The sequence below is a fragment of the Hylaeus volcanicus genome, chromosome 7 (genome assembly GCF_026283585.1).
Source record: "Hylaeus volcanicus isolate JK05 chromosome 7, UHH_iyHylVolc1.0_haploid, whole genome shotgun sequence".
Lineage (NCBI taxonomy): Eukaryota > Metazoa > Arthropoda > Insecta > Hymenoptera > Colletidae > Hylaeus > Hylaeus volcanicus.
The window spans coordinates 13,562,896-13,588,133 of record NC_071982.1 but is presented as its reverse complement, the minus strand read 5'-3'; the positions used below and the strand labels follow the sequence as shown (position 1 = coordinate 13,588,133).

The following is a 25,238-nucleotide window of genomic DNA, read 5'->3' as shown; positions in this document are numbered from 1 at the left end:
TTTAATCTCCGCGATTTATCGTTTCGACGACAACGCGAAACGGCCGTGGAGCGTTCCACGGCGACTTCGCCGCGAAATTTCGACCGCTTGCCAAATACTCGGAGCATTCCGATTCCATTGGTCCCCGAAGAGAGCAGTCGCCAGCTCCGACCAACGTCGTGGAACTCGTTTAAAGTCGCGTAAGGTTCCTTAATTTTCGCAACGGGACCCCCGTTCTGCAATTGAAATCGCCCATTTGAAATTCCCGACAGGGCAGAGATTTCTTTTTTACCCTGACGGATCTCGACTTCGAGCACGGGGGCTACAAATTGTCTTCGTGGCTGTTTCAGGGAATACGAATGTCTGGGGCGTTTACTTCTCGTTGGAGGAGCCAATTGTTCGTTCTATTTTACATTTCATTTGTTAGTAAATATTCGAACTTGGAATACACCATTCTTTGACTATATACTACTAATTTTCTACTAAATATTGCAATGGAAGCTATATTTGGAAACACCGAATCTATCGTTTAATTTCGACAAGGTACGAATACTAATGGAACAGCCTGTAAACGTCACAGAAATCTCGTCGTTTGTTATTTATTCATAATTCAACGACAGTGTCACATCCAGGAAACGTGTCTTAGTTTTACGATATTATGAATCAATACCCTTCTTATATTTGAAAGGAAAAGACAATTTTACCTCCGGCAACGAAAAGTTTTCAGTTTATTTTGGTTTTATGGCCGGTTCGATCGAAGTGTGTCGTGGCGTGTTTATAGAACATCGGTAATTTTTCCATCTATCACCGACGCTAATTCGATGAGCCAATTTCTGCGCGTAACAATGTGTTGCGTAATAACTGACAGCGCGCACATGTGCGCGTGTACACACGATTGCCTTTGTAGATTAATGAACAGTCGCGCGCGATTGACGTGCCGCGTATTTCGACAGTGTCGTGATAAGCGGCCGGCAAATTAATTAAATTCAACTGCAATCGATAGCTGCAGCTGACGCAACGAGCGAGCCTTGCTGAAGGACTTGGAAACACTCCGGACCACATGCACTGTCGATGTAACCATGCGTTCGATCACTGTGAAGGAGAAGCGAAGAGGTTATCTGTTTATTGCTACGAACGCCGAACAAATTTATTTCGCTCGTCAAGGTATCGGATCCGGAGGGAAAGTTCACGTAGACTGAGATGTCTTTATTGGAGTTTCCATCGATCGTAACCCGCTAGAATTTTTGTCAACTATTTAATTTAAGCGTTGGAGATATTTAATTCTAAAGTATTTAGTAACATTGAATTTGTATTCGAAGTTAATTGGATATCATAGTGGATAACGTCTAACGGTTATAAATTATTAAATTTCTTTTCGCTCTAAGAGCACGCACATTTTAATCCGTAAATTTAAACCAACGTGCACGCGATCAGTCGCGCCAGCAGTGCACGCGCGGATTATTCAGATTCAATAAAGACGAATGTCTTTATCATTGATCGCGTTAATACGCTCCCGTGGCCATTCGTGTGGCAACGTTTTCAATAACAATCCGTCGGCGAATTAATTAGATTCAGCTGCGTCCGGTAATTGCCTGTGACGTCACAACGCGTGAAATATTAAACAATACGCGAACCACAGGAGAGCCTGAAGCGTTTCACGGCCTGACGTTCGTTCTACGTCGACTTCCCAACAAATTCGATCGACACACGGCCACCGTAACTTCAAAGCGGTGCTGCACGTCTATCACCGCAACAAGTGAAGACAATATAAAATTTCTAAACTTTCTAATCTATCTCTTTAGGGGTATTATCGATCGATTGTACAGGTTTCCGACCTTTTTCGAATCATTTCTAATTACAAGAATATTCTGAAAATCCTTCAATTAACCCTGCGTGGTCACCCGGGGTCAGAATGACCCCAAACGCAACTTTAAGCTAGAATTGCTATAAGTTATTAATTGTATCGAAATATATTAAAAAATGCCAGAATTATGATTTTTTTAGTAAAATAGTTTTTTTTTTACCCATTGCCTCTTTGCTGATTTTTTTTCGCCATTTTGAAAATTCGACGAAAATTTTTCTCCATGATATTCTCATTCTGAAAGGTTCAAGCTAATATTCTGAATTTTTATGAGTCGTTTAGAACGATACTGGCAACGCGGGAATTGTTTAAACATGGCTGGGGTCATTGGGACTTCCTGTGACTGGCGCGTTATTTCCAGAACGTGTACCTCTGACGGTTAAATAAAAATTGAAAATTGAAAAAGGGTCATGTTTGGGCTCGTTCTCCTCGTGAAAATCTCGACGAAGGAATGATCGTTTTCGCGTGAGATCTTAACTCTTTGCACTCGAGAGGTGACTCTCAGTCACTAGTAGGTTTCACGCAGCAAATCTACAATATCTAATGTTTCTTTAGCTTTAATTTCTTTGGAGCTCAATAAAGTGTCAATAAAATGATTGTCGCCGAGGTGAACTTAGTCTCAAATCTAGATAGTTTAGAATTCATGGCAATAGAAGGCTAAGAAACATCTCGAGTTGCTGGTAGATACCAGAAAAAAAAAGACTTTGAGCGCAAAGGGTTAATTGTTGCAGTCAAAGAATCGTTTGCTCGTGAGAAATAGAAACATCAGAGACTTTGAGGCTCGAATCCGGGGTGGAAATTCGATCTTGAAAGGAGCGAATGCCGTAATTGGGCGTCGTTTCGCGTGAAACATGGTGGACCGTTCGAGCCGGATGCAGATTCGTGTTGGCAGAAGCTGTAGCGGCCAGGAACGCGCTGCAAGCTCGTTAGAGCGACGGAAGTCAGGAGGATTCATAGGCAAATACCTTCCTCGGGGAATTTGCGTCCGCGATTAGGCAAATCGAGCCCGGAATAGACGTCGTCGTCCGTCGATTGGGGACTGTTTGTAACTTGAATGCACGAAACAACGCAAGGGTAGATAAATATTGTCAACAAGCTAACTGTTATCGGGGTTCACGAAGCTTGGACTATAATTTCTTAGATTAAACAGTCTTTCTTTACGTCATAGGGTTCTAACATCACCATATCGTACTCTAATATTATATCGATCCAAGGATTCGCGAACGGGTTCCGACGAAAAGTCATCGAGTGATCTACCCGTCTTAATGAATTCAGCAATTAACGGTACCATTTCAGGCAATCGTCCATTAAACGTAGGATATTCGCTTCAGGCAATAAGAAAAAGAAATTCCGACAGAATTCACCGCTCAACACCCCCGGAGTTCCTTTCGCAAGACGCCGTTCTTTTTCAGATCAGGTTCAAAGGAAATCTCCGAAGAAAAATGATTTTTTTCAGTTACTTGTACATCGTCGAACTAAATAACATCGAAGCTGCGCAGCAGATAACTAAGCTCCTCCGGAGCTGCCGAAGAAAACCTCCCCGACGAGAAAGCTTTACGCGCAATCCTGTAAAATATCCTGAGCGAGCTTTAAAGAGACTCTTTTTCTCGAGGTCGCGAACGGTTAAGCAGATGCCTCGGGGCCATGAATTTCCTTCGACAAAAATTCCATCTAAGAAGTAAACATCCTCCTTTGGGTATTTTCTCTTAACAGCGAGGCGAACTTTTTCATTCGTCGAGAAAACAGCGCGACGAGGGAGACAAACGGCGGCGACGAAGGAACGGAATTCCCGAAAACAAAGAGGGAAGGGGGAATTAACGGGAAGACGGTGGCGGGAGATAGAGACGCAAAAGTTTCAGTCGCTAATGAACGACCCACTCCCGGAATCGGCTGTATTTCAGCAGGCCGCTTCGAAAAGGCTGCCAGTGACACTTGAAATCTCGGCCTCATTATATCGTGGTTTCACAAACGTCATTTTACCACTGTGGCTCGTTGCCTCGGCCTAAAAACCGACCTCTCGCCAGGGTGTAACACCAACCTATGAAAAATAAGCTTTGGGCGAGGGAGGGGAGGAGAAAGTGCCTCGAAATTCGTTTCATAGAATATAGACCAGTCATATTAGACAATTTCTTTGCCAAACATTGCCGTTTGTCAATTTTTCCTGTTTATCGGGAAATTCATTTCTGTCGACCAGCGATGGTTTGAAAATTAATTAAACCCTCTACCGTCGCCAAGTATATCGAATTTATCATTATTTGCCATTAAGTCGAAAACTATCTCCATGAAAAGTGTTAACACTGAAATGATTTATGAGTTTCCAGCATCGAATACTCGTAATATTAAAGCCAGGCTGTTCCACTCTCGAGGTTCCGAGTAACGAGACATCGAGTAAATGAATATTAAACCCTCGACCGAATTAATATTTCGGCTACGATACAGGATAAAGCACCTGAGAACCTAAGTTCCAGGTCCCAGCTCATGTATCGTTAACGAGGAAATGGTTAACGGCCGATGGAACGCTAACCACGGAGCTAAAGTAACTTCCCCGCAAGCATTCGCGTGCAAATGAACGTATTCCAGATTTTCTTCACCGGCCGGTCCCGCGAGAAATTCGGTGAATTCATTAACTGTCCCGTGGCCCTCTGTAAAATGTAGATTTATCTTCGTCGGAAAATCCTCGCCTTTTCCACGGGACTCCGAGTGTACAAATTGTTTTTTTTTCTCGGTCTCTCTATCTCTCTCTCTCTCTCATCTCGCTCAAAAAGCAATTAAAGCCAAGGTGTCCCCTCGGTGAACGTCCGACGCCTAGGCTTTTCTCTTCATTCATTTCCGTCACATTTTACGGGACGCGAAGCGCCTGCGTAACCCAGTTCCACGGCGAGTCATGTTAAACTGAAATTCGCGAAACTGCGATATAAACTCGGGGGAAATTTACTTGCTGATACCGGGGCTCGATGGGCCGAGCCTGGCTGGTTTTAAACTTTCGGTAATTAAACGAAACTAGTGGACCGTTCGCGCAGGGAGTCGGGGATATATTGAATGGGCTCGGAATTGATAAGGGCATTGGAATTAATTATTTTGGTCTTTCGGAGGTGAATTTCCATCGATCGGGAATGGTGGGATCGAGTGATATACTAACGCGATACGAAATGGGAATGAAACTGACAGTGAGAATTCAAAAATTAAATGGACGATGTAGGACGACGTATGAGTTTGACGGAGTTTGCACTCGGGAAACTATGAAGTAACTACCTTCGATTTCCCTTAATAATCAAATTAACTATCAGAAATGTTGGGATCGATTGATACTAACGCGAATTCAAAAATTAAATGGACGATGTAATACGAGTTTGATGGAGGTTGCACTTGGGAAACTATGAAGTAACTTTGATTTTTCTTAGTAATCGAATTAACGATTTTTTTGCCTCGACTAAAGAAATCCACGATTAACGCGGTAGCAAGGCTAAAAACAGAACGATTTCATCACTGGAATTTGTTTTTCGATCGACGTTTCGTATCAATTACCAACCCCTTCGCGATCCATAACGGTCCCACGAAGTAACATTTGCATTCGACGTATAAATTACCATAGTTACATAAATATACACGCGAATAATAATTGACGCGATGGAAACGTTGATCGAAATTCATTAAACACCAACACCCCGGTGGAATTTTCGTATCTAGTTACTCGTGTCGCCAAACAAATTAATCCCCCTGTCCTACGTCAGTTTTCCTCGCTAATTTTCCGCGCAGGCTTCTATTTCGTTACGTGTCGAAGTCCTACGATGGTTAAGTCTCGCGAAGTACACGTGCCGAAACTTTTCTTCGTAATCGGCTCTGAAAAAAAAAGCAACCATTCCTATACACGGTGCTCCCCTTCGCGAGCTATGACCCACTTGAAGAATTTTCCTCCAAAGTCGATTTTTCACGTTTCAACGGGCTAGAGAAAAAAGAAGGACGGACGCTGTATGAAATGCCTGGCACGCAACTGGGAAAATCGCGACAAAAGGGGCGGAGGGAGGGGAATCGGGAACTGACGGCTACATTACCGGGCGTGTACGTGGCGCACCGAGTGTCAGAGATTAACTGTCCCGCGACATAACATCCATTGTTCGAGCCGAGGCGCAGCGAGGCCCGTAAAGTGGGAACAGCTGCTCGCAAGAAGCGTGTTTTGCGCTGGCGCGTGGCAGAAGAGGAAACGCGAATCGGGATTACCGATAAGGTGCCCCCCTCCCCCTGTTCACCACCCCCGAACATTCGACGGTGGCGAGAGCAACACGTGGCACCCGAGTATCGTCGAGCCCCCGGAATCCTGGGGACAATTGGCGCTCATTTAAGCATCGGTATCGCTCTCGATTTTCGAGGGGAAAGAAATTGCATCGTCCCCCCTCTCGGCACCCCGGTTGTTATTGGCGTGCGCAAGCTGCGCCGCCGTCCCATTCTCGGATTTATGGCTCGGATTCGACGAAGATCCCGGCACTTACCGTTTATCGGCTCGGATCGAGGCCGGATAACAAGGAAATTGAAAGCTCGAGGGACTCGAAATAAATTTATCTTGTGCTTTCGAGACGCGTTTTTAGGATTTATTGGGGAACGAGTGGCGTCCGAGGATATTCCTCGGAGAAATTCTAACGAGGGTGTCGGATGCTATTTTGAATAGTAGTCAACGAGGGTCGTGCGAAGATAAGAAGGAGTCGAAGAGAAATGTTTCGTACGGTTTGACAGCGTGCAATCTCTAAGGGCGATCGCACACGGGCGCAACCGATCAGTTCCAAACCACTATGAAACTAGTTGCATGCGACCGTGGAGCTAGGTAAAACAAAGATAGCGGAGTAGGTAAAACAAAGAGCGCAAACGGTTTGCAACATTAATTTCAAATCGGTTGCGCCGTGTGCGAGCGGCCTAACATACCTTTTTCTTGTTCTTCCAACTATCGTACGACTGACACCGCATTTCACAGTTTCAAACCACTTTGAAACTAGTTGCATGCAACCGTGGATCTAGGTAAAACAAAGATAGTGGAGTAGGTAAAACAAAGAGCGCAAACGGTTTGCAACACTAATTTCAAGTCGGTTGCGCCGTGTGTAATCTCTAAGGCCGAACGCTCACGGGCGCAACCGATTTGAAATTAGTGTTGCAAACCGTTCGCGCTCTTTGTTTTACCTACTCCGCTATCTTTGTTTTACCTAGATCCACGGTCGCGTGCAACTAGTTTCATAGTGGTTTGAAACTGATCGGTTGCGACCGTGTGCGATCGGCCTAAAGAAATCATAAACCGCGCAATCCTTAAATCTCATAAAAATAATAACGATAAATAAAATTAATTATTCATATTTTTGCAGCTATACTATGTGTTAACTGTTTAATAAGTGGGTTTTACATAGTTTGAAAGTAACAAGCTTAATGGCCGTGGATAAATCCCTTCTTCCGGGACTTACCCCGGTTTCCTTGCAAGAATTACAGCGAAATTTCCCGTGGCGAATCGTCGACGTTAAAGAAGTAACGATCAGAACCGTTCCCGGTATTTCTACTCGGTGTCCGTGTTGCGCCGCCTCATCCTTGAAACTAAACCTACTAAACCTCGTAAAAGGCGTACGACTATGGTCATTATGTGCCCCGGCGAGCTTTAAAGATTAACGATCGACCGATTTAACTTAGATCGGGTTACGTACGGCCGAGAAAACGTATATCTTTTCCAGTGGATGGTTTAAAAGCCGCTGCTTTCCGCCGTCGACGTATAGGTTTCGCGAACGAGTAAATCACGAGGCTCCCGCGAGTATTTTCACCGAGACGTTCCTATCGGAGGGAAAATCGAGCTTCAATTTCGCGTTACAACTACGAATACTGCTCGTTTTAGTTCCTAAATTGCGATACATCTTCGTGAATCAATTCTGAAAAATGTACCATGATTACCAATCCCAAACTTGGCATGAATATTTAGAGACTATCGATGTACTCGTGTAAATTTTATCGAATGTTAATAATCATTCATTCTTTTGTCATATAATATTCAATCCGAAATTGACCATGAATGTAGCCAAGACCTTGTAATATACAAAACATCTCGAATTAATTTAACAAGAAGTACCAGACCTATCAATTTCAAACTTGCTACAGGTATTACTACATCCTCGAAGTACTCGTACAAATTATATCGATCATCGATAACTGTACATTCCTGTGTTACGTAATATCTTTCTCCAACCCGAAGTCCACCACGAACGTACCCGACATCGTCTTACTCAACCGACAGTCCCGTACATATTATTTACTCTATCGATAAACAAAAAATATTTTTCGCGTCACGAAAGCACCCCGAAAGAACGATAAAAATTCCAAACGAGTCCATCGCGACGTTCGCACGGAATAAATTCCCAAAGCTCGCTCGCTTGTCAGGGAAAAAAGCCATCCCTTAGATCTGTGCCAAGCCGGAGGTATCGATTCCGCGATTGTCGCGCGACAATCCCTTGTCGACTCCGGAACGACTGGGCCGATAGAAGAGCAGACAAAAAGCTGTGTCGTCGTCGCTCCCGAATATAGACGGAGGGCGTCTAGGAAAACGCGTATCTTTTCGCCCCTCGGAAGCTCGAGCGAACGTCTCGCGGACAGGCGTTATTTCCAACGGACAGCCACGCCAAAGGTAATCCGCGGAGGATTTCCGCGGAGGATTTCCGTGGAGATGGCCCGTCCCATTGTTCTCGAGCTCCCGCATTCAGATATCGTTGCTCGTACAATGCCAGCTTTGCGGGAAAACAAGTCGCCTCAACGACGGAACGCCGCTCGTTTTACGCGAGACTCGCCGAAAGAGGATCAACTACGAATTCCGTTGCAACGTCAAACACTCGCCGCTTTGTTTCGGAATTCCCATTCACGGTAAAGCGCCAGGTGGCGCGGGGAATTCATTTTGGGAATTGAAAATCCTGGGGAGAAGGAGATATTGAAGAGGTATCGAATTCGGAGCTAGACGATCGGTGGATTTCATTTGAACTTTATCGAGAGAGAGGGAAGATTTCGTATTAACCCTTTGCACTCCAGAGGTGACTCTCTTGGCAGTAAATCGACTAACAATAATGTTTGTTTCGATTTCGTTTCTTTGGAACTCGAACTGTCGATAAAATGATTGTCGACGAGATAAAGGCGACCTCCTTTTCCGACTAACTTCGAAGCTTAGCATTCGTGGCTATAGAATGTTAAGAATGCATCTCGAGTTGCTAGTAGATACCAAAAAAGACCTCGAGTGCAAAGGGTTAATTTCATTAGTTACAATTTCAATAAATGACACTGTGTTATAGCTAGGATACCTCGGGATCGCCAGACCCGTACTGTAGCCACGATCAAGCGTGGTTACAGCCCCTGAGGGGATAGGAATTCATTTAGGATTTTAATCCAATGTTCAACACTTCCTACTGCATTTATATTTAATCTTTGTTGTAATTATTCTATCAATTCTTCCCGTCTCTTAAATTTCTTCATCGAAGGGAGGTCCGAGAAAGAAATTCTACAAGAAATTGTCTTGCGAATCCAGGAAGGTAAAGTTTAACAAAAACAAGGGGTGCGAGCACGAACGCACCAGGGTAAATCGTGGAATGAACGATCCGTTAGGCTTATCCGCGGATGGATTGGTCTAGCCTTTTCGTATACGGGCAGGCGAGGCGGAAACAGACACGCTGCCGTGGATTTGCCACGAAAACGATCCTAGAGAAAATCGCGCGGGGAGAAGCTTTCGCGGGTGAAATTTACGAGCGACAGAGAGAAAGGACCTTTCTCCGGTTAACTCGGTTACGAGGCGCTTGGTTTCGACGAGAAACCTAACGAGGAGCAATCGCGGAGGCCAGAAGGTAAATTGGAATCTTGCTCGATGCACGAGTCAGTAGAATTAGGAAGCCACAGGTCGGACGAAGTTTCTCGTCGGGGTAACAGGTGAGAAAATAATGATTTTGATGCTCTGAAATCGTTTAGGTATACTTGAAAAGGTCGCGAAAGAAACTGTTGTATGCATACGCTCTTTAATAGGGAAAAGAGGAGTCGTATCGCTTTGTATAAAAAAGAAGGTCGTTCGATCAATGAATCAGTAGAATAGGAGGGTCATAGTCAGACCTAGATTTTATAATATGTACCAGTGAAAGCTATTGCGATAGTAATGCAAAAGACGATCGTTATATCGTCTATGAATCTTCTACTGGGTCGTGAACAAATAGTAAAAATAACATTAACCTTATGTAAATTTTTTAATCGGAAAGGAAAAAAAAATAAGAACCACACAGTCAGACTCAAATTTTTATTACCATTTTCGTTCATTCTAAATTGATCGTTCGTGAGATACGGTACGCTATTTTTCATTATTTTGGTTGACCTCTCCATACTTCCCTATCGTTGGAATTCTAAACCCCTGCCGGAATTAAAACTCCACAGTGAAAAACGTGCGTACGTGAAACTCGTGGTGGAAATTGTGGAACGAAATTTTCCTCAATTATTTCAGAGCCAAACGACTCTTTTTGTATATTTTTTTTTTTATTTTTCACGAGAACGAGCTACTCACCGTGTACGCGGTGGAAAATTTTCACGAGTTCCTGGCTGACTACATATTTTTTACGCGCACGCGTGAAACTCCCATTTAGGGGCAAGCTTTAAATAGGAAGTCACGATCCTAGATAATCGCTTCGTATCAGGAGATACGGTGTCACGAATCGACGGTTTTGCTAAATATTAACTGGCCGAAATGTAAGACAATGGAAGCGTCGGTTTCGTCAATGTTATTTTTAGAGACGCAATTATAACACCAGCATTATTTAACGACGTTGCGGGTAATATGAAACTGATGTCGAATGTTTATTTTAAGCTGATCTATTTTCCGTCGATGCCACTCGATAGCTGACCCCATCGTGCTAGCTTAAAAAGTTCGTACCGCGCTATATCGAAATAAACCCACCCTCACAAGTGTTCAAGCACTGTAGAAGGTACATTTCCTTTAAAATATTTCCTTTATAAAATAGCAAGTTCTCATCAATGAAAATTTTTCATTCAGCAGACGTTGACGTCTTCTAACAGAGTAAATTGTTCGGTGTGTTTCAGACGAGACCGCGAAGCAAAAACGTTCCTAAAGATTTACTGTATCTCGGCTATTTTTCGATATGTATCTCAACAAAATAAATGTATACAGCAAGTTCGATACCTGTCCAATAAAATTATAATTTGTTTCGGATTAAAATCTACTCGCAAGGAAAGCTTTTTAGGTGTCCGACTCCCATTGTTTCGATATTTGGATATGTTTTGAATGACCGAAAAATAGGAAAAATAAGTTTTCTTGTATCTATGATAGTTTCGAAGATGAGCTGTTATTACAGCTGATACTTTAGGGAGTCGTTTCACATCCTAAATATGAAATATTATTTTTCGATCCTTCAAAACATATCCAATAATCGAAACAATCGAAGACGGACAGCTAAAAAGTTCTCCCTGTCAGTATCAGAAACGTAAAACATCTGCCGGTCGCGAATGTAATAACTCTCAAAACCCGAGGACATTCCAATAGTATCATTTCCCCTGTAGATGCATCGAACGGTACATAAACGCGACACAATTCCTATCAGCGACGAAATACGTTCCAGACGCGAATCAGCGGAGTAACGTACAGAAGCACCCTCTCATCCGGCGGAAAAATCTCAAATTGGATGTTCCCGATGACACCCCGAGCGCGACACAGATCTCTATTGAATCCCCCATCGATAGAAAGACGCCCTGACGTCGTTTCCTCTCGAGTGGCGACTCCGGAGCGAAACATCCGTCCGGGCACAATGGGAACGGTCACGAGTGCATCGGGCGGCGCAATCGAGGACCACGACAATGATAAAAAGACTGAGACTACTTGCCTTCGACGAGCTGCTCCTTCTTCACCAAGATCAGGGGAATGGCTCCTGAGTTGCTCATGGTTCCTTCCGCTCCCTCGCGCACCTTATCTCGCGTCCTCTTCCGTTCACCGACCGATTTCGGGGCTTTTCAGACACACGACACTGGCACACGGTCCGATAACATCCAGAGACACCCTTGATTTATCGAACGATCCTATTCTCGATCGCCCACGGCCTCCCCCTTTCCAGAGAATCGTCGCGGAAGCTCTCGGATTTTCGCGACGCACTCGATAGATTTTCTTTCAAGCGTGAAAATTAATTCTGGTATCGCGTTACGGAAATTTGGGTAATCGGCATGGCGCGACCTCGAGTCTGTTTTTTTTTTTTTTTTTTTGTTCGCGTTACGCACTACGTTTCAGCAGGTCGAACGGTACATAAACGGTTGCGTTTTGGTCGATAGACGCGGGGGCTGCTGTCTGGAAAATGTTCGTCGGCTCTCCGGTCGAATGACCCCTATCTCTATTGTTGCTTGTAAGGTTGCACGATTGGAAGTCCGCTAGAAATAGCGGGATTGGAGTTATAGAGATTCGAAGGTATACTTGGGTGGGAAATCGAAACCGAGTTCTGGGACTCGAGAAATTGAAATGCTTTCTGGGAAGGGGTAGGTTCAAGAGAGGCTCCTTTTGAGAAGAGTCGTTAGAACACACTTTCGCCAAATTTCTGTTGGGCACCGTCTCTATTGTCAATTTTTTTTTTTTTTTGTTGGATTGCTTCGATATTAAGCCACATTTTCACCTAACGTCATTAAACCATACTATATACCTATATATATAATTTTTATTATTATATATAATATATATTAAATAAATAATATATATATATATATACAATTTTTATTATTATATATAATATATATTAAATAAGTAATATATATATAATTAAATTTATTATATATAATTTAAGTAATATTCCTGAAAAAAGGAATATTTTGATAAAATAAAAATGTAATTTCTGATTACTATTACTTATTTTAATTCAAAATTATAAAAAAGAAGAGAAAAAAAATATACACGTCGAATCGAGTAACCTCCTCCTTTTCGAAGTCGGTTAAAAATCTTTTTCCAACACATAGAAAAATGAAGAATTTATTAATCCCCACTTCCACCTAATCATTCTTAATCAATCAACATAAAATTCTGGAAACTAAGGCAACATTCCCATTAGACTTTTTCCTCCCCAAACCAATTCCCATCCCTTTTATGAGTGACTACAGCTATCAAAATTAACGACAGGAGATTCAGAGAGACCTAACCTTCCGCAAATTACCCGAAGAAGTTCCCCGTGGGACGCGACGCGGAAAAGGCGTTTCCAAAATCCTCGAATAGATTTCCTCCCATTTTCGGATGTGTAGAGGGCCCCCAAGAGTCATCAATCTTCCCCGTAGTCCCTGGCCGAAGTAAAAACCGAATAACGGACAGGACGGTAACAACGTAACCGGGTCGACCTCGTTCGTCCACCATCGACGACGCATCCGCTGATCGACGCTCGTATTCTCAGTTCTTGTACGCGCATCATCGATCCCGCGTGTGTCATACCGCCGACGAACCTACTTTGTATTTACGTACACGGCTCGCACGGTTGAAAAGCACGGTTGAAAAGCACGGTTGAAAAGTTTTTAGCGAACGGCGAAACTTGAGATTCCGGTTTCCGAACCGAAGCGAGAAAAATTCACGGCGAAAAGAAGACTAACGGGGCTGTGAGATAAAATCTGAGGGAAACTCTGGACCCCATCTGGTCCGGGAAATCACTTTGGCCTTATTGTTTGTCGTGTTCGATCTAGCTGGAAACTTTCGAAGAGAAGTTTAAACTATTCTCCTGTTTCCTCGACGTGAGTGGTTTTAACGGAATAAAACGAAACGAAAGTACGGGAATCGAGGTGTTGTCGTTTCGTTTTAGACATTTTACCGTCTTGTTTGCGACGTTTTAAAGAATCGGACGCGAAAAACGAGGAAAATATTTCGTGAAAATTTACGTTTAAAAATTTACGGTTGAATTGGAGTAGAAATGAAAATGTTCGAGCGGGAAATAACGAAACTGACCAAGGTAGGAGTAATAAAGGACTCGCGAGGGGAAATGCTCGTCGTTCGCAATTACAAGCGGGGGATTAATAATGAAAATGGGATGATACTCGTAACACGTGAGTCCAATGAAAAATTGAGTACCTTGGACACGACACGGTGAAACTGTGTCATTCGGTTGGTTCGATGACACCTGCGTGTGATCGATCGCGTGTCATTTTTTCGTGATCGGTGCGAACGTCGCGTCCTCGAATGATTTTCAAATTCGTCCGTGGAAAACCGGTGTGGATGATTTCGAAATTGGACAATCGAACAGCCAAGAATGTTAGTGAAATATCTTTCTTCTCCGTAGAATTTATTGAATAGGAACCAAGAACGGAAAATGGGAAATCTAGAGACTAAACTTTATGGTCACGTAGTCACGAGACACGGTTTTCTTTTTCTCCTACTTTTACAACGTGGACGTTGATAAACGACGAGGAACTTGCTTCCCAGAGGTTCTTTTCAGGTTAACAACTTTTGGCCTGTGTACATAATTTTCCAAGCCTTTTTAAATATTCTAGAGAACATCCTTCTAGCTAAAAATAAAACCACAAAAGATAAAACACTTCCTCGTATTAAAAGTTCCAAGCATCGTCCGAACGTAAAAATTTAATATGTTATTTCGAGCGATCGTTTTAATTGAAAATGACGTCTCGTGCCTCGTCACTCGCGAGGAGGACGGGAAAAATTGGCACAATCGAAAATCGATTCGCATAACGCGCGACATTCATGAGACACTGCGGAAAGGAGCAACGTTAGCCGGCTGTTTCAGTAACACGTCACTGATCGATCACGCCCCACGTTGATCCCATATGTGCCACAATGTATCGACGTGTAAAGCCTCTGTATGCATGCACGATCGGTGGCATTCATGACGAGCAACTTCTGCCCGGGGAATCTATTCAGCTCGAAACTGAACGTCGAGAAATCGCGCAACGAGTCGCGTGAATCGAATTTCCCTTGCCGTCGTGGACAATGGGTAGAAATTTCAAATAAATTTTTCCGATTCAATGGGAAAACGACGATCGAACGTCAAGGACAGCGATGGAACCGACTCGACTCTGCCGTTCTACAAAGAAAGTTTTACGAGGAGGCAATTACTTGTTTATATTTGAACTACGTGTTTTAGATATTGGACTTACAAGTATTTAGTAATTAACTGGACTTAGCAAAAAAAAAAAAAAAATATTGGTCGAATAATTCTAGAATGAATTGTTATTAAATTTTTTGCTGTATAGGAATTTTGCTCCCAAGTGTAAATTTCGAAGATGAAAGATGCCCCTTTTATTTTATTTTGATTTTCCGTTTCCCCGGACGTTTTTCAAGCAATTTTTCTGCATCGTGCGACCGGACAACAGTGGCATAAATATGGCGTCACCGACGACCTTTGCTTACTTTGACGAATGGAAGGGAAGTATGTCGCTCGCGTCGAGTTGGAACAGGAAATCGTAAATTACCCCGACAGGGGTGACTCCCCATCTCCATTGGACACTGCTTGTCCATTTTTGCAGTCACTCTTCGCCCCCGAGGGCTTCGATTTTCTTTCCAGGCCAGCCTGCGTGTGCACTTCTCGATAAGCACTTGTTGAATACAATTTTGAATCCCTTTCGGGCAGTACTCTATTAAACAGATTTATCTCGATACTTCATGTGAAGATATAATACCACGAACTAAAATCACTCTGATTCTGGAATAATTTATATTCGTATAAGTATGAATATAATTGTTCATTTCAATCAACAATTAAAAAAAAAATCATATTTAATATACTATCGAATTAAATGACATAAAAAAAATTCATGTATACATTTAAATTTTATTTCAGTCTATCGTGTAGGTTTCATTAAAAATGATCTATAGATATATAAGAATGAAGCCCTGACTGATTCTTTGCTTGAAAACGAATCGAAAATGAAGAATAATATTTTTTCATAGGAAACTTCGTTTTCGTAAAAATAAATCGAAAGGTTTGGCTAACCATGTCTGACCACGACTGGCCAGCTCTACTGATCCTGGCATTGTCTAATGTACCATACCTCTTCTATGCAAACTGCAATTTCTTAAATGATTACAACTGATCGAAATGGACACTAACATAACAGAAGCAACATAAATTAGCAATATAAGTAGAAATGGTGAATAATAGTCAGACATGCTGGTCAAGTCGTACAAGTGCTCTAAAGAGATTCAAGACCAATTTTCTCAAAATTGAAAGCTTAAATTAAAAAACTCTGTCATTTTCGAGTCATTTTTCCCCTCGCAAAATCATCTATATATATATAAGAATGATGCCCCGACTGATTCCAATCAATGTCCAGGCTAAACCCTTGAATCTAGAAAGTTGAAATTTTGCCCAGAGATTTCCTTTGTGATGTATACAAGGAATAAGGAAGGATATTTTGAAATTCAACCCCGAAGGGGTTGCAACGTTAATATTCCATACGGGTGAAACCGCGGGGTTCGGCTATCGGAAATATCGATCGAAACATCTGAGTTACGGAAAAGAAACGACAGTCACTTACTGATTCACGAAGGAACACGCGGTCCAATGCGAACGACATAAAATAAATAGTATTTCGCGCGGGGCACGGCTAGTCTTAAATATAACCTCATCGTTTTAAAACATGGTAGCCGATTATAATTAAAAGGGCGGGAGTTTTGACAACGCGACAAGCCTCGGAAAACGCGTAATTCAATTACGTTTAAGTCTCGTCCAATATTATTCACCCTCGAATTCGTGTTCTCCCTTATTAACCCGGGGGAGGAAGAAGCGCGAGGCAGCAAGGGGTTAATTGCCTTTCTCACTAACCACTTCTGGCGAGGAAACACATATTTTTAGAACATTTAGGGTGAACAAAAGCTGTCGTATCGAGCAACAAGTCATCGCGACGCGTTTTCCCCGAGCCAATTACGACGCCCCGTTTGTTCAACAACGGAGCGAACCATGCTTGAAAATTAACCAACAACCAACGTGTCGAATGGAAACCCATTGGCGATGAACTCGCGAATTATACCGGTCATGAATCGATTCTTGGGACGATTGCGAATTAAAAAAAACGTCTCGAAAGAAAAATGTTTCTGTTAGTTGTTAATTTTGATCTCTGGTTGAGTTAATAAAATTTGTCGAAAAGGAAACAAGTATTTATACGTTTCTTTTTCTCGACCAAAGGTGTCCTTTTCTGGACGTTCCAGAGTATTACTCATGAAATATCAGTATCATTTTCCCTCGAGAAAGAAAAGAAGATAAATTCTTCCCAAAGGAGCCTCACTGTTTTGGGGAGCCGAAGAGGATTGCCTCTGGGTGGATTTCTGATTCGTATCTCTGCATCTTCCACGGAAAACAAAGCGCACAAAGAATCCGAATACATTTCCCCCGAAGAACCACGCCTTGGATTAACATCTACGTGCTCATTCCTTGCAAATCACAATCACGAAGGTTTCTTAATAATAAATTTAACGTCACACGATCCGCCAATAATCATCCTGCTCGACACAGTTTACTTCGAACATTCAAAAACACCCCTTACAAGAATTCGGAATAAGCAAACATCCAAGAAATCTTGCTTCCCCGTTAGCCAAGGCTCCCCATTGCACGTTCCCCTCACGAGACTCCATTTTATACTCAGAAGTACGAATTCGTGGAACCACCCTCGCATCGCTCGTGGAGCACACCACTCAGAGGCAATCCTGGTCGCAGCGTTTCATGAGAAGACATGAAAATAAGAAAGAAAAGAAGAAGAAAAAAAAAGAATGGAGAACTCGGTAGGTTGGCCGCGCACTGGGTGACTCGCTGAGGATCCTCGATCCTTCTGGATCACAGATTCGGGATCCCGGACCGCGTCGTCTCACTCCTGGTTGGACCTGGATCGATGAAGGGTGCTTCTCGCATCGCCTGGGTCGTCACTCTCCCCTTGTCGACACTTTCTCTCCCCGCGGCTCCTCTCGTGGGCGTCGAGGATCTAGATCGATCCGCGCGTTCGATCGACGAGGGACGTCAGGGACACTGGCGCGGCTCGCGGTCGTATTTAAACTGATGGAAGGAAACACGAGCGTCGGAGGAGGAGTCGCGATTCGAATCGACGTCGGTCGCGGGACTGGCCTGACCGAATGACTGACTGGCGACAGGACGCCTCGAGGAACCCACGGAGCGGGATCGACGGAATAGGGGGTGGCAGAAGGGATCCCCGGGGCGGGGGGAGGATCGCCAGGACACCGGCAGCAGCCAGGACTGGGACGTACAAGTGGTTTTTCGCGTTTTGTCCCGGGGGTTGGTCGGTACTCTGCCCCACTCACCTGGTATCCGCGTAGGGTGCGCACCTACTACTACCCCATCGGGTGTAGTAGCTACCACCGCCACCCACCCGACCTAACCCGTCACCCACAACCACCACCCCGCTGCTTCGCTCGCTAACGCCACGTTAGGAACCTCCCTCTCCTCTGTTTCCTCTCTGTGCCTCTTTCTCTCCCTCCAACCCTCCGGGTTTCCACTGGCCGTTGGCCGTCTCTGTGTGTGTGCCGAGGTTTCGAGGTTTCTCTGTTCCATCCGTGGTCAGGTATGTGGTGTCTCTGTCCACGAGCCGTCCTATACACTGTCGTTCAAAAATCTGCCATCGAAGGGGTTCGAATGATCAAAACTGATATTTTCTTAGGTATACAAAGCACGATATACATAGATCGAGGTACTGTTTGAGACTTATTTATTACCTTGGAATTGTACTTAAAAATATTCCGATATTGAAAATAAAAATCGTGTTATTCGTATCTGCGTTCAAATTTATATGTTTAAATGACACGAGAATGTACCCTTTCGTATAAAACTGAATTTAAGTTTAATAACTTTGATGAGGACACCGATATGTGTATACATTTCATCAGCGATACCCTCTCCACCAAAGGGGCGAATTTACGAATTGACAATGATTGATGATCCCCGACTTTTGAACGACAGTGTACCTTTCGTTCAATGTCCTCTCCACCCTATCGTGGAGCTATGTTCCCGCGAGTTTATGTTCGTATTATGTACATAAGTTTCCTTCGTGAACGGCAGACTTCTTTGCAGATATTTCAGATCCATTGTTGCGCATTACGGATCCGTTTGTTCCAGGTTCTTCTAGATAACCGTTTTTACCTCTTCATTTGTTTCCACCTTCCTTCGTACGTCTCTCCGATCCCCTTCTGTTTTCCCATTTCCTTGGGAAGTTCCTCCTATTTTTCACCCTCCGTAAGTTCCTCTTATTTTTTACCTTCCACCAGCCTTCCATCCTGTAACTTTCAACCTCTGCATCTCTCCTTGCATTTCTCTTTTCCACTTTCCTCCCAGTTCTCCACTGATTACTCTTCCTGCTGCGCCACTTTATTTCACCCCTTCATTTTCATAATAAACATCCCTCTACATATTAAAATACATAGATAGCTTTCACGAATAATACCAGAAAACTGAATGCTTTATATAAACATTTTTATATAACAAGCGATGTGTTGGAATATACGACTAACAAAAATCGATCGACACATGATAGGATGTGTTTATGTAATATCCTTTGAACGAATGAACACGTGCGTTAATGAATGGTCCCTTTATTGAACGACTAATCTTGGTCGGTTTCCTGTGAATGGATTTTTCTTTCAGTCAGTTTAGTTTTTTGAAAGATGTGCGGTACGGACGTAATTTCCTTGATATAGATTGAATATAATAGAGTCTAGTTTATTAACCCTTTGCACTCGAGAGGTGACTCTTACTCACTACTAGGTTTTCTTTAGGTTCAATTTCCTTGGAACTCGAAGTGTCAATAAAATGATTGTCGGTAAGGCAAAGGTGACCTGATCCTCAAATCTCAAATTAGAGATCTTATTTTCGAAGTCAATGTAAGCTTAGTATTCGTGACAATAGAATGCTAAGAAAGCATCTCGAGTTGCTGATAGTTAACAACTCGTAATATACGACGGCTCTCGCTGTCTACAGTATTCGCAGTAAAATCCAACATCCTAATATTATTCAAGTCTAACTGTTGCCTGTTTCTACTGGTTTACCTGATTTTACCGTTTGATACAGGTATACTTCTTCAGTTGTTGCCTAGAGTAACATTTTTGCTGCTTTCTTTTCATCGTGGCCCAAGTCTGACCGGTGTCTGTTTCTACTGATTCCCCTTACTTGCCAGGCCATAGTCTCGTTTCACCACTTTGCTGATAGATACCAGAAAAAATGCCTCGAGTGCAAAGTGTTAAATAACAAAAGAGAAACATTTATTTAATCACCCATTTCCAATGCGATGTCACAGATTCTATTATACAGATTTCGTTTTCGGTTCCCGCTCTAATCTTGACTACTTCCCCGTGGAACGTCTCGGAGTAAGCCAAGCGGATTAAGCGCGATTCCGAGCATCCGTGATGTTCGAGTAACGCGAGCAACCTGGTTATTCACGAGACGGAATGACACGGCTGCTTCGAATAGTAGACACATTACGCGCGCCCTTGTTGACCAGGCGACATTAGTCCGTGCGACTGCGAGGCGCATCTCGTTGTTTACACGGCACGGAGACGAGCTTTGTTCGAGCGATGCATAAATCCCGGGGACTTTGCCGTTCGAGCGTTCGCGGCCCGTCGAGTGGGCCGATTGATACCGTCGCGTTCTGACGTCACGGTCCGCTTGCAAATGGCCGTCGCGTCACGCTTCGCGAAACGACTCGATTCGCGTGTTCGTTTGCGAATACTTGAACCGATCTCGCTTTCTCGAAAATTTTGAGGTAATAATTTGGCTATCGGGACGTGAATTATTCCCTAGTTCGAGTTTCGAGGCGATCGGAGGAGGTCGAATTTTTGTACAGGTTCGATTCTCGATTTAGAAAGTGTAATCGGGAATTATAGGCACTTTATGGTTTGTTTGGAGAAGTATCGAGGGTTTTTGATGACGCATTCTTTATGAATGATTAATTCTAACTGGACTATATCCATTGGCAGTACCTCATTAAAGATCGGGTTAAATTTATGTTCGTTTTAAAGAACCAGAAGCAACATTTCACTTCGGTTCTGACGAATTGTCATCGATAGAAGGATTTTACTCTTTCCAAAGGATTTATTACAACGTTACCATGGCGGTATCGTGCATGAATTCCTGCCAGAAGAACGATTAACGCGAATCGAGAGAAAAAAAAGAAACGCTGGAACTGGTATCGGCGTGGAATCGGTCTAATTGGCCATTCTCATCGACGATGTTAAGCGCGAACGATGACTGTTCCCGCGTCGAATCAATTACTCAGCTGTCGAAGAATTTGATTGGAGACGTATCCGGTCCTGCGCAATCCGATATTTCACCGCGAACTGGGTCCTGTCGGGCTATCGAGAGCGCGAGCTCGTTACAAATCGTTGGAATATATAACGCGAGTGTTACCAACCCAGAGTTGTACAAACTCCATCTCCGAATAAAGAATCAAAATGTGAAATTCATTCGTAAAGTAACGTCTGGCATACGTTTCCGAAACACCATCAACGGATTCGCATTTACAAATGAATTTATAAACGAAATGCAAGTGGAAATTGGAATATAAAATTTTGATATGTTATTCGGGAACGGAGTTTACTCGACTCTGTACGAATTTAGCTTTGTTTTCCTCCAAAAAGTCTAGTGGATGCTTTCGACGAAATTTTTGATGACCTTTTGTCGTGTTTATGTAACCACGCAGAAGTTCCACGTTAATGTATCCGAATTGATTTAACAAGGATTAAGGGGAGAACCTATACGGTTACTATAGTTAACAATAAACCCAAAATAAACGCGTGTAACGATGAAAAGGGGAGCACATGCTCCGAAAACTGGAAGATAACGGAAAACGAGACGTCTCCACTTGGCTGGAGAATAAAAGGTTTTAAAACTGTATTTCGGAATTGGACTCGTAAGAGGATTGAACGATAAAAGGATTTACCATCTGCCCGGCACGGAGATAAAAATAAACACAGCGTCGTTTAACAGGGACCCGATCGGTTTTTCCGTGTACCCTAAACCTCCATTAAGCGAACTAATGGGGAGACGCGACTATTTCTTTTCAAGGGGAATTTTCGTACGATGGAACACGAATTCTTTTGAACGCGACAGAAATTAAAATTTTATATGATAAAGAAGAGAAACACTCGTTAGTTTCGTTTTAATTTCAGGTAATGATATTAGAAATAAGTAAGTAAAAATAATTATTTCGAAGCATTTAATGAAACCCATTCGACAGGGAATCGATTCTACTCGAATGCACCGTTTCAATTCCGCAAGGTATTCATGTTACAGTCGAACGTATCCTGTCGATGCTACTGTCAAGAATTCGATACTAAATAATTGCAATACGCTCGATTCCATCACCATTCAAAGCCAAAGCCGTCATCGGCGTAAATCTCGACTCTGAGCCGATATTTTAAGAACCATGACGATCGGCTTTCCAGAATAATAGCGATAAAGCATACTTTATCCTTCACGAGAGGGCTTCTTAGGATTACGGATGTTAGCCCATTGGGGCTCTACTTTCTTCCGCCATACTTATTAACGGCGGAAGAAAGACTCAAAGTGTTCTTTAAGCCACCGATGTGCAGGATTGGGTAAGTTTGTGATTTAGAAGAGTCGTTGGTAGCTCGAAATGAATATTAAACGTCGGGTGCAAAGTGACCTCTGTATATACGAGGTAATATAGAAGTATTATACAGGTCGTATAAAAAAAGATCATCGCTAAACTTGAGAAGCTCGTAATGTTCATAAAAATAAAAATTCTTGACGCCACTGCGTTAATAATCGTCACCCCAATTTCAATACCTACTACAGCCACATTATTCTTATCATAAATGCAAAGTGTACTTTGCTTCGCTTAAGCAAAGTGTACCTACATTATACCTTCAAGAACAATTTGCGTAATGGCACAGCCAGAGGCTGCTTGAAACAAAAGCGAAACCTAACCTCGAAGCTACTCCGCAAACAAAACACAAACAATTTCCAGCGACGACCGATGTCGCGGGTACACAGCAACGTTCCATGTAAACAACATCCCTGGAACGTCGTGGAATTAGGTCTGAAGGTTAAGAAAGCACGTAAAGAGCTAACCGTTCGCCCTCTTCCTCGCCCTCGAACCGAGAAATTTGCCGCCATATTAGGCATCGCGGCGCGATAGGCCGTTTTCGATATTTAGGGGCGAGCGTAAAAGCCGGCAACGGTTGTGTACAACGCGGGCTTAGCAAGGGTCGTCCCAGCCGAGGGTCGATTGTGTAATCGCGACCAGATAGGATGGCACTACTTCCAACACGAGCGATCGATTAGGATGGACGGGTCACACCCCACGAATTTTACCCTTTTAGCTTAACTACGCGCGAGTCTACGTATTCCCGCGGCCGGAAATTTAACCGCCGATTCTTTCCACGTTCAAAACGTCCATGATTTACAACCTCGATAATTGGACGCCGTTGAGCCGGACAAAAGGCATTTCACGCTCGTTCGAGAATGAAAACGACGAAAATTACCGCGGACAGGGATAATATACGTATCTCCATTACGTCTTCCGATCGAATCTACTTGTTCTATGCGCTAGTTAATTTAAACTGAATCATTACTTCAAGTTCAACAGTGGCAAGTATCATTTCTGCTGCGAGCCACGCTTGTGGAGGTCGAGTTTGTTACAAAATTTGTTTTACGTGGATAGATGAGATCCTGATGAAAACGAGTATGAACACGAGCTCATTTTTAAATGATACGTCTGAAGGAATGAATTGAAGTAAGTGCTGCGCGATAGCGTTGACTGAACGTGTAGATTATTGGTTTGAATGTCGAACATATGTTGATACGTAGAATCGGGTAGTATGTTCTTTAGTATGTTCTTTAGTATGTTCTTTAGTATGTTCCTTAATGTGTTTGTTTAAACAGAGTGCAAGCGATACGTAAGAGGAAAGAAAGAATGTGTTTTCCGTGGTGACGTTTGAGCGAACGAATACGGTTAGTTCAGAAGTTAGTTCTGTTAATTCGTGGAGTGACTCGCTAAATAAAAGTATAAATTGAGATTTGGTCGCATTTCTTTTATTCGACGCCCGATAACCGCCTCAGACCTAACGTCACTTAAAGGCAGGTAAGGTTCGACGACCTCTGGCCCAGTCTAAACGCATGGCGCGGTAACGCAAGAGTGGTTCCCCAAAGTCGTTCCCCAAAGTCGTTCTTTCATCGAGCCCGTAGGGGCCCGTTGTCCGTAAATTTAATTGGACCGAATTTAGTTCTTTAATTCGCGGAACGACGAAAGAACAGCGCCCATTGTGCCACCGTTGCCCCAGGTACTCTCCGTAAATCGTAATAACGCGAATAATAGCCATCTCTGACGCACCTGGTGCGCGCGGAAAACCGAGTTTCCGGTTTCATTAAAACGCGTGCTCACGCCCGCGGAGTCTCACGTCCATCGTTCCCGTCGGCGCCGTGGCTTACCGTTGTTTGCGGATGCTTCGAAGATTAAGCTTCGGCCGCGACTTGAAAAATCGCACGTCGTTCTCCGTGACTTTGTTCTAAGCTGAAATTATTGACACGCCGCGGCTGATGTTTGCTCGGGAAACGGCGGGAATGTTTGCCGTTCAAATAAACCGTGCGAAATATGTTCTTTTAGTCTCGCTGCATTCGAAGTTTACAAGCGTGTGTATAAAGCGAAGAAACGTTTACTCGGACGGAAACAGTGAATTTCCTCCTCTTGGCTTTCTCGAGATTAACGTGTAGGTAGCTGAGAATCCTCCGTTTATTTACAGTCTTGTTTGGGTCCCTTATTGGTTTTTCGTTTCGAGACTGGCACGCTCGTAAAGTTTAGTGGGGAGTGACTAATCGGAATTCCGACGTTATGACGTTCGAAAGAACAATGCGTAATTGTACCTGATATTTAGATTTCGGATTTTATGCGTTCGCGATATAAAGTAATGTAATAAGGACGTGGTAAGTGCAACGAAGATGTATGTGCACTAGAGTAAAACGAAATGATGGTTATAATAATTCCAGAATATATTCGACATGCATTATGTACATTTTACGTATGTTAGTAATGATATTTGACTTTTAATATTGCACAGGCACGTACATTCTCCTTTTTCTTCGAATTTGAAATTCCAACGTCGAGTCGTCTTCGACAAAATTTCCAACAAATTTCACTTTATTCCACGATCATGTCCAACCAGAAATCCACTGTAGAACTCGGAACGAATCGAGACAAATTCCGTGGAAATTTGTTTATCAAGTATAGCTGGCCTTTCCTTTTTTAAAAACTCCAAATCTTCTTTTTACATACGTTTGCTCATCGTTTGCTCACGAATGCTCGATTAGAATTTTCATTTACCCCTTTTCAGTTCAAAAGATATACGCGATTCAATTTCGGCGGGGTCAGCTTCACACCAACCCCCTTTTTTAAAAACTCCAAATCTTCTTTTTACATACGTTTGCTC

General features: G+C 43.1%; 1 protein-coding gene across 11 annotated transcripts in view; it reads right to left on the bottom strand.

Annotated features, from left to right (window-relative positions):
* LOC128880531 (solute carrier family 12 member 4) overlaps positions 1 to 25,238 on the bottom strand; it is a 142,884-nt gene that overhangs the window by 84,182 nt on the left and 33,464 nt on the right. For 2 of the 11 annotated variants that reach the window (XM_054130734.1, XM_054130733.1), the window contains exon 2: positions 11,713 to 12,247. The exons of 3 other annotated variants lie outside the window; for them this stretch is intronic. In XM_054130734.1, the coding sequence (XP_053986709.1) occupies positions 11,713 to 11,770 (58 nt within the window). In that variant the 5' untranslated portion in view covers positions 11,771 to 12,247. Of the gene's footprint in view, positions 1 to 11,712; positions 12,248 to 14,218; positions 15,165 to 15,206; positions 15,226 to 15,268; positions 15,833 to 17,338; positions 18,085 to 18,104; positions 18,122 to 25,238 lie in introns of those variants that run through there. 6 more of the 11 variants (XM_054130736.1, XM_054130730.1, XM_054130729.1 and 3 more) reach the window with 6 other exon arrangements.